At 50.7% G+C, this 10,016-nt stretch overlaps 1 protein-coding gene across 1 annotated transcript in view; it reads left to right on the top strand.

The window, feature by feature from the left end:
* Positions 1 to 10,016, top strand: part of LOC107111187 (sodium channel protein type 5 subunit alpha-like) — a gene marked incomplete at both ends in the record, with an annotated part of 379,380 nt that overhangs the window by 366,145 nt on the left and 3,219 nt on the right. The window contains one exon of the mRNA XM_015412116.1: positions 8,997 to 9,050. Coding sequence (XP_015267602.1) covers positions 8,997 to 9,050 — 54 coding nt within the window. The remainder of the gene's footprint in view (positions 1 to 8,996; positions 9,051 to 10,016) is intronic.

Raw genomic sequence — 10,016 nt, 5'->3', positions numbered from 1 at the left:
AGGTGATAGCTGGAGATCTCCTGGGATTACAAGAGCTCTCCAGATGACAGAGATCAGTTCACCTGGAGAAAAGGACCACTTTGGAAGGTGGACTCTGTGGCATTATACCTCACTGAAGCCCCTCCCCTCCCCAAACCCCGCCCTCCTCAGGCTCCACCCCTAAAATCTCCAGGTATTTCCCAACCCGGAGCTGGCTACCCTAGCTCTAACACCGAGTCAAAGCACAACTTAGGGTTGCCAAGTCCGGACTTACCTGCCGGCGGGAGACTTTGGGTTCGCTCCCGGTGTGTGTGTGCGCGCGCCGCATGCGCATCACTTCCCTGTGACGTCATGACGCCAGGCACGCTGGGGGCGGGGCACAGCCATTTGAGTGCCCGGCGTCATGACGTCACAGGGAAGTGACGTGCACGCGGGGGTGGGGTTTCCCCCGGGGCCCGATTCCGCGGGGGCGGTCCAAAGCGGGGGGGGGGAATCCGCCCCCCGGGGGGATTTGGCAGCCCTAGCACAACTGCAAGGCAAGGGAGCGCTCCGCAGTGCACGGTGCCAAAGAAATATGCCCAGCACTTACCTTTGATAAGCAGACTAAACGATGCGGCTGAATAAATGAATGTCAGTTGCCTTGGCTGAGAATGTGTATGTTATTATAATGCAGAGAGCATTCACCGCTCCAATCATGCTTAGGACAGTTCCTTAGGATATTGTGTTGTAAGAAATACAGAGTATCTTGTGATGCCTTAGTGACGAGGTGAGGGGGGGGGGACTAGGAACAGTCATATTCACCCTGAGATCCTAGCCACTGTTGCATCCTTCCAAAGCCATTAACTTCATTTAACCTATGAGAGTTTAATTCCACTTAGGATTCTGCTGTTAGCGACAAAGCACTCTAGGAGGTGTGTTTTGCATGCAGAAGGTCCCAGGTTCAACCCTTGACAGCTCCAGGTTAAAAAAAAAATGGATCAAGTAATCGGTGAAGTGAAAGACCCCAGGAAGCCGTTGTCAGTCTGAGTAGGCAGTACTGACTTTGAAGAAGAAGAAGAAGAAGAAGAGAAGAGATTGGATTTATACCCCGCCCTTCACCACCCGAAGGTGTCTCAGAGCGGCTGACAAACTCCTTTCCCTTCCCCTCCCCACAACAGACACCCTGTGAGGGAGGTGGGGCTGAGAGAGCTCTTGACAGAGACTGCTCTTTTGCAAGAACAGCTGTGCCAGAACTATGGCTTGCCCAAGGTCATCCAGCAGGTGCAAGTGGAGGAGTGGGGAATCAAACCCGGTTCTCTCAGATTAGAGTCCGCGCACTTAACCACTACACCAAACTGGCTCATTGACAGACTGATGCTCCAACTCAGGATTAGGGTTCGGCGGCTTCATGAGCCTACGGGGAGGGCGGGATAAATGCTACTCTGAACTTGGAGCCAGGGTTGGGATGCCCAGAGTTTGTGAATCCTTTGGGTAGCACCTTACAAAATTTGCACTAAAGGGATGGGAATAGGGTTGCCAAGTCCCCCCGGGGGGCGGGGAAATCCCTGCCCAAGAGGCCTGTTCCCTGCCGGCAGGGATTGGGCCGGTCCGCCAGGGGGACCCCACCCCCAAAGCGCGCAACACGCCCAGCGTGAACACATCACCCGGAGGTGACGTAATCGCGTCGGGCACGTTGCGGGGGGACACTCTATCATCTGAAGGAAAACTCGCCAGGAGACTTCAGGAGACGTCCGGGACTCCCCACGCTATTCCTGAGGTAGGACTTGGCAACCCTATGTGTTTAGGTGATTGACCTCAAAGGAATCCAAAGTCTGGCAAACGAATTAAACCCCTTAAACGAAAACAGGGCATTCTGCCATAAAGCAAACACTATTGACAAACAGAACAAGATGCCACAGAGGCAGGAATATCGATCTACCTGTTTGGCCCCCAAGACGCCCTGCTTTAAAATCTGGCCTGTTCTCCACACACACACCCCACTAGGGTTCCAAAGTCTTTCCTGGCAACTGGCAGAGGATGGGGGGGGAGGGCTTATCAGGACCAGAACGCGGTGGCGTCTTGTGAGCAAAAATTCTACTTTTGTGAGCTACTGGCATTAAAGTTGTGAGCGAGCGATGGGGCTACTGCACAAATCAGTTTGCTCTGGAGCCATCCTTCGTGAGCTGAGACAAAAATATGTGAGCCGGAGGCTAAAGAATTGTGAGCGAACTCACGCTAACACAGCTTAGAGGGAACCCTGAGCAGAAGGGAGGCCCAGGTGAAGTCGCCAGCGATGTGGCCACATCACTTCTGGAAGTGACGTCATCATGCGGGGGCATTGTGGTGACACTATGATATTTTGGCAAAAACTCTATGGTAAAAATGGCTTCTACCATAGAGTTTTTGCCCAAATAGAGTGTTGCCTGAACATTGCGGATGTTATGATGTCACTTCCGGTGTGTGCTAGAAGTGACATAGCCATGTGTCACCAGTGATGTCGCCTGGGCCTCCCTCTCCTGCCAAGTCCCCCCCCAGCCAGCTGATTGGCAACAGGGAACAGGGGCTGGTGGCAGGGGACCCCCTGCCTCTTCTGAGGGGGGTGGCAACCCTAACCCCCACATGCTTCGTATGTCTCAACTTTGTTCAGCGTTCCAGTTGGTCTAACTTTGAGTTTTCCTTAAAAACACTTTGATAAGGGTGATGAAGTAAGAACCAAAGAAGAGCCCTGCTGGATCAATCCAGTGGTCCATTTAGTCCAGCATCCTGTCTCACACGATGGCCAACCAGTTCCTCTGGATGGTCAACAATAGGGCACAGAGTAGGGTTGCCAAGTGAAAAAAACGTCGCAGCGGGGGACTCCCGGCTCGCGGCTTGTGCGCGCGCCGCATGCACGTCACCAGGAAGTGACGTGACGACGCCGGGCACGCTGGGGGCGGGGCCATGACTATCCGAGGGAAAACAATAGAATTTTCCCTTGGATGGTCGTGGCCCCGCCCCCAGCGAGCCCGGCTGCGTCACGTCACTTCCTGGTGACGTGCACGTGGGGGTGGGGTTCCCCCCGGGGCCCGATCCGCCGGCGGTGGGGAACGGGCCTCTGGGGCGGGGGTTTCCCCGCCCCCCGGGGGGACTTGGCAAGCCTAGCACAGAGGCTGAGGCCTTCCCCTGATAACAACACAAGAAGAGCCCTGCTGGATCAGACCAGTGAGGGGTCATCCAGTCCAGCATCCTGTCTCACACAGCAGCCAACCAGTTCCTCTGGACGGCCAGCAACAGGGTCTAGAGGCCAAGGCCTTCCCCTGATAAGAACACAAGAAGAGCCCTGCTGGATCAATCCAGTGGTCCATCCAGTCCAGCATCCTGTCTCACACGGTGGCCAACCAGTTCCTCTGGACGGCCAACGACGGGGCATAGAGGCCGAAGCCTTCCCCTGATGTTGCCTCCTGGCTCTGGGATAGGGTTGCCAGGCTTGCCAGGCCTGGGTTGGAAAATACCTGGAGATTTTGGGGGTGGATCCGGGAGAGGGCGGGGTCTGGGGAGGGGAGGGGCCTCAGCATGGTCTAGTGCCACAGAGTCCACCCTTCAAAGCAGCCATTGTATTCAGGGGAGCTGATCTCTGTCAGCTGGAGATCAGTTGTGAAAGCAGGAGATCCCCAGGCCCCACCTGGAGGCTGGCAACCCAACTCTGGGGTTCAGAGGCTTAGTGTCTCTGAATGTGGAGGTTCCCCTCAGTTGCCATGGCTCCTCCACGGATCTCTCAAGTCCCCTTTGAAAGCTGTTTATTCCTGTGGCCACCACAACATCCTCTGGCCGCAAACCCCACCTTTTAATCGCTCTCTGTGTAAAGCAGAGCCTCGGCTAAATGTGGGGCAGTAGATGCTGGACCGCTTACAGATCCTGCCTCTCCACTTTCAACCACCAATGATCGTCTTCCCCCGGCACTGCTCCAGATTTATTTGGTGTAGTGGTTAAGTGTGCGGACTCTAATCTGGGAGAACCGGGTTTGATTCCCCACTCCTCCACTTGCACCTGCTGGATGACCTTGGGCAAGCCATAGTTCTGGCACAGCTGTTCTTGCAAAAGAGCAGTCTCTTATTTCCCTTCCCCTTTTCGATTCTTATTTAGCCACAGTTTGGCGGTTCTAAGCCTCGAGCAGATTTGCTGCCCTCGCCCTCCCGAATGACGGCCTAATCGGCAGCTGCACGCTTGCCCTCAGATAAGTTTATTGGCTGTTTAATCTTGTCCCCCTCCGATGGTTTCAGGAGGAGGTGGCGCTTGAGCTGGAACTCCTCCAGGCAGGATAATATCACCCAACACTCCCCTGAAGATCTTGCCACCTCCAGATCGGGGCTGTAAGTGGCTACTAATTCCTCGATAATTTCTTTTCCCAGCCTCGTTTCCCTGCCCTTCACACTATCGCCGTCGCTTTGCAGATGAAGTGTCTGGCGAAGGATGCCAGAAACCCGGCGGGGCTTTGGATTAGGTTCCCGCTAGGCCCCTCGGAAAACTGTGCACCGAGACAGCTGTGGCCTCCGACATCGTCTTATCGCCGTCCAATCGGCTCGCGAACGGCAGTCGTGAAATTCAGCAGAGCTTTCGTGCTGAGTGCCCCGATCTGTACCCAGGCTGGGATCTAGCCCAAATAATACCTCTAGGAGGAAAAATGCCATGCGGAGACCAAAGATTGCTTGTCTAATAGGAAGGGGTGCGGGGAGAGATTATAGCAATTTGAGAACGCGCCACGGCTCTGTGGACAGAGCGTAACCCCCATTCTAGCCTCCTTGGACAGGAGAATCAGCCGTTACATGGAAAGGGACTACGACAGGTTCATGTTGCCTTCCACTGGAAACAGGGAAGAAGGTATTTAGCCAGGTGCACAATTATCAGTATATAGCAGTGATGGCGAACCTTTTAGAGACCGAGTGCCCAAACTGCGACCCAAAACCCACTTATTCATCACAAAGTGCCAACACGGCAATTTAACCTGAATACTGAGGTTTTACTTTAGAAAAAACAACTCATACATTCACTTAAGATGATCCAAACAAAGTAAGGAAAGCAATCCCAAATGCTTTCATTTACTTAAAATTAGTTGGCAGAGAATTCAACACTTTAATGATGGTCTGGGCCTGGCTGGGGCGATGGCACGCGTGCCCACAGAGAGGGCTCTGAGTGCTGCCTCTGGCACCCATGCCATAGGTTCGCCACCAATGGTATATAGGATTAAATGACCATTTGTGGAAGCAAAAGTGCTGTTGTTACCATCTGGGCTCTTATCTGTCTTTTTAAAGTATGATTTCAGGAGGGTAGACCTGTTGGGCCTGCAATAGAACAGCTAGATCCAAGTCCAGTAGCACCTGAGAGACCAACATGTGTGTGTGTATAATTAATAATAATTATCATATGGCCTTGTGTGCAGAATAGCCAGGAGCAGTGTTCCCTCTAAACTGAGTTAGTATGAGCTAGCTCACAGTTTTTTACCCTCTGGCTCTCACATTTTTGTCTTCGCTCAGGAAGGATGGCTCCAGAGCAAACTATTTTAGGCAGCAGCCAAATCGCTCGTTCATCACTTTAATGCCAGTAGCTCACAAAGTAGAATTTTTGCTCACAAGACCCCACAGCTTAGACGGAGAATTGGCCAGGACATCCTAAGATTGTCCGGCAGCCAGAAGTTCTAGCTCTTTTAGTGTTATGCACCACCAGGTGGTGAACAAGATTTGTTTTTAAGGCAAGGGACATTGAGAGGTGGCTTTTCAGTTTGGTGTAGTGGTTAAATGTGCGGACTCTCTAATCTGAGAGAACTGAGTTTGATTCCCCACTCCTCCACTTGCAGCTGGTGGATGACCTTGGGCAAGCCACAGTTCTGACAAGAGCTGTCCTTGAAAGGGCAGTTCTTGAAAGAGCTCTCTCAGCCCCACCTCCCTCACAGGGTGTCTGTTGTGGGGAGGGGAAGGGAAAGGAGATTGTAAGCCGCTCTGAGACTCCCTCAGGTAGTGAAGGGCGGGGTATAAATCCAATCTCTTCTTCTTCTTCTTCTTCTTCATTGCCCGCCTCATGTCACAGCCCTGCTATTCCTTGGAGGCCGCCCTTCCAAATACCAGCCAAGACTGACTCTGCTTAGCGTCCGATTGAAAGGTTATACTTGTTAGCTAAGAGCTTTGGAAGAAGGCGTCTGAATTCAAGAATATCCCGCAGTTATTTTATTGTACATGGAAACAGAATTGAGACCTGTATGATAAAGAGTCATTGAAACGAACGGTAACTTGAGAAGTTCGTCCGTTCATCTTGATGTCATCATCCTTTGTTTGATGGTGCCTTGCTGTTAAGAACAAAGATTAAACATCATGAAGCTCATCAGTATTATAGCTTAATCATTGTCTATTATTCTTACAGTTGTGTGCACTTTGCAGCAACTGTTCTGTATATTGTAGCTTTCGAAATCTGACGGGATCGGGGTAGCCTGGGCCATCCAGGTCAGGACTTGCCAGTGGCTTATGAAATGCGAGACAGCCCATGGGACGTGGGGTGCACATTCTCCTCTGTAGTACAAGGCGGGCATGCTTTCTAGCAGCACATGTCCTGTATGGACTGAGACCACTTATTGGGTGATCTCTGCATTGGTATTAGGCTTGGTCGATGCATACAGCAGAAGAGTGCAGGTGTGTGACTAAGGTCACCAACTCCGGCTTGGGAAATTCCTGGAGATTTGGAAGTGGTGCCCAAGGGGGGGGGTTAGTTTGAAGAGGGGAGGGGGCTCAGCAAGGACATGCTGCCATAGTGTTTACCTTCTACAGCTGGTGTTTCCTCCTCTCTGTTATCTGGAGATGAGTCGTAATCCTGCCTGGAAGTTGGCAACTCTAGATAGAATAGACCAGGGGTGTCGAACTCAGTTGTTACGAGGGCCAGATCTGAGATAAATGAGACCTTGTTGGGCCGGGCCACGTGTGTCATAAAATGTAATGCCAGGTAGCGGAGAGATAAACTTTATATAAAGGACACCAACACAAAGGGGTTTTTTAAACTTTAAAAACATGCTTAAAGTATTAGCACTCTTGCAACATTTTGTTTATTTAACAGTGTCTGATCACTGACACCCCTTGCTCTGAATGACTGCTTCAAAATGTCTGTGCTGTTGCAATCTCAAGTAGGCTGTTCAGGTGTGTATCTGTAAGCTGCAAACCTACGATAACGCAGCAGCAGCAGAACTGGAAGAAGAAGCAGAAGACAGCCAGTTCTACTGCAGGCCTGATGGAAGCCCTCCTGGGGCCTGATCCAGCCCCCGGGCCGCATGTTTGACACCCCTGGAATAGACCACACTGTTGCAGACTGCAAGGAGGAGGGAACATCACAGTTTAGCCCTGACCTGGATAGCCCAGACTAGCCCAATCTTGTCAGATCTCAGAAGCTAAGCAGGCTTGGCCCTGGTTAGTATTTGGATGGGAGACCTCCAAGGAAGTCCAGGGTCACTACACAGAGCCAGGCAATGGCAAAGGCCACCTTTGTTCGTTTCTTGTCTTGAAAACCTTACAGGATCACCGTAAATCAGCTGTGACTTGATTGCAAAAAAAGAAGAAAGAATGCAGCCTAGGAGGGAAAGCAGTACTGCTTGAACAGTTTCTCTGATATGCTGGTCCTCTGTTTCCAGTTTGGTGTAGTGGTTAAGTGCGCAAACTCTAATCTGGGAGAACCAGGTTTGATTCCCCACTCCTCCACTTGCACCTGCTGGGTGACCTTGGGTCAATCACAAGTTCTCTCAGAGCTGTTCTCTCAAGGGCAGTCCTCGAAAGAGCTCTCTCAGGGGCCCCCCACCTCACAGGATGTCTGTTGTAGGGAGGGGAAGGGAAAGGAGTTTGTAAGCTGCTCTGAGACTCTGAGTGAAGGGTGGGGTATAAATCCAATCTCTTCTTCCTCTTCCTCTTCTTCTTCTTCCTCTTCTTCTTTTTCCCCATGGGCATCAAAAGTGGCTGAAGCCCGGTCCACCACTTCACAGTTCTGCCATCTCACTCCTTGTTTTTGTAGCATCATTTGCATAATGTATCACATCTGGGAAGCTAAGCAGGGTCTGACCTGGTTAGTCTTTGGATGGGAGACCCCCAAGGAAGCCCAGGGTCACGACACAGAGGCAGGCAACGGCAAACTAGTTCTGGTTCCCTCCTGCCTTGAACCCCTCGCAGGGTTGCCATAAGTCAGCTACGACTTGAGGGCAAGATGAACTAATTAAAAAGTGGGACCGTTCTTATGTGCAATTTATATGGTATGTACCATGTATATAAACGTTGATTTTTAAGGGGACAATTAAGCGTTGAAAGGGGTATACATCTTATCGTTTGGTGCAGGGAAACCAAAGGGTGTGAAAATGAAGAATCTCGGGTTCAGTTTGCACGAGAAAAAAATAAAATAAACGTGGGCACTTGGGGATGGAAACTGGGATTCTCTTAGGGTAGACTTAGATCAGATCAGCATGCCCAACTTCCAATTGAGGAACAGAGGCACCACACAAAAGCCAGATTTTGCATGTCCATCTCCCTTGGTAGATTAGGGCTTTTTATTTAAATTCTTCTTTATTCCCCTTCTAACGTATTTAATTAGAGTATGGTTTCCTTTTTTCCCCGCAAGTAAATCTTGGAATTGTTGTGAATTTCCCCAAGAGGTGCATTCTACAGGTAGAGACCAACTCAAGCAACGATCAAAAAACAAATATCTTTCTTTCTAGATTAGAGTGGATTTTGCACCGGCACAATTGACCATTCTCAAATGCCAGCGTTAAGCCAGCTTTTGTTTAAAAACAAAATCTATTAAGAGCTCTTTGGGAAGCACTAATCAAAGACGCCGGTGAATGAAAACAGCCGTCCAAATAACGGACTTTGTGGTCTCACACCGGTCGAAATCCACAGGGTGTGACTTTGTGGTTTTCTTGAGCGCGAAATATTTCCCCCCCACATAATATTGCACATAAAGCTCGGAGTAATAAAGTCGCCATTACCAACCAGCGCTTATTATGATTGCTCTAATTATCCATACGTTTCTTTTCTTTTTCCTAGGCAACATTCAAAGGTTGGATGGAAATTATGTACGCTGCGGTGGATTCGCGAGAGGTGGGCTGTGACGCTCAGACACGTTTTATCTTCTGCCTGGCATTAGTCTCCCTTTACGCTTTGAAGCAACTGTGGGCACAACCCATCAAGATGTTTCCCTGCATTAGCTCCCCCCTCCAAAAAAATCTTAGCGTTCAGCAAGCTAGTTGTGATTTGGGGGGAGTGGGTGGAGATAAGGTTGCCACGCAATGCTCCCTCTAAGCTGTGGGGTCTTGTGAGCAAAAATCGGACTTTGTGAGCTACTGGCATTAAAGCTGTGAGCAGGTGATTTGGCGACTGCATACATGAGTTTGCTCTGGAGCCCTCCTTCCTGAGCTGAGACCGAAATGTGTGAGCCGGAGGCTAAAAAACTGTGGGCTAGCTCACGCTAACTCAGCTTAGAGGGAACACTGGTTGCCAGCCCCCCCCTCCCAACCACCTGCAGGGGATGGGGGTCATGGGGGCCCTGGATCCATACTGGGAAACTCCTGGAGATTTGGGGATGGAGCTTCGGGAAGACAGGGACCTCAGCAGGGTACAACACCACAGAGTCCGCTCTCCAAAGCTGCAATTTCCCCCCAGCGGAAATGGTCTCTGTAACCTGGAGATGAGCTGTGATTCCAGGGGATCCCCAGGTCCCACCTGGAGGCCAGCATCCCTAGGGGGAGGATAAATTCCTACTTTGGATGCAATAAAAGCTCCCAAAGAAGTTAGTTGCGCTTTAGTACCGCTGAAATGAATGGGGTTTGCATTCCCTTACTCTGGGTTTGATGCCGGATCGGGATCTTTGCGTTTGTACGAGCCGGATGCAGGACTGAACACGGCTAGACTTTGAGATGTCTTTCTTCCTTTCATTTCTGACTTGCTTGTCCCCCAAACCGGAGATCTTAACCTGCTTAATAGCAGCAGGAGGCTGTATCATATCTGAGTCAGACATAAGAGGGGGCTCACGAAGGAGATAGTTGTTACTAATATATCAAAATCCTT

This window comes from Gekko japonicus, unplaced genomic scaffold (genome assembly GCF_001447785.1).
Source record: "Gekko japonicus isolate JY-2015 unplaced genomic scaffold, Gekko_japonicus_V1.1 scaffold1755, whole genome shotgun sequence".
In the NCBI taxonomy this organism is placed as follows: Eukaryota; Metazoa; Chordata; class Lepidosauria; order Squamata; family Gekkonidae; genus Gekko; species Gekko japonicus.
This window is presented reverse-complemented; position numbering and strand designations above follow the sequence as displayed.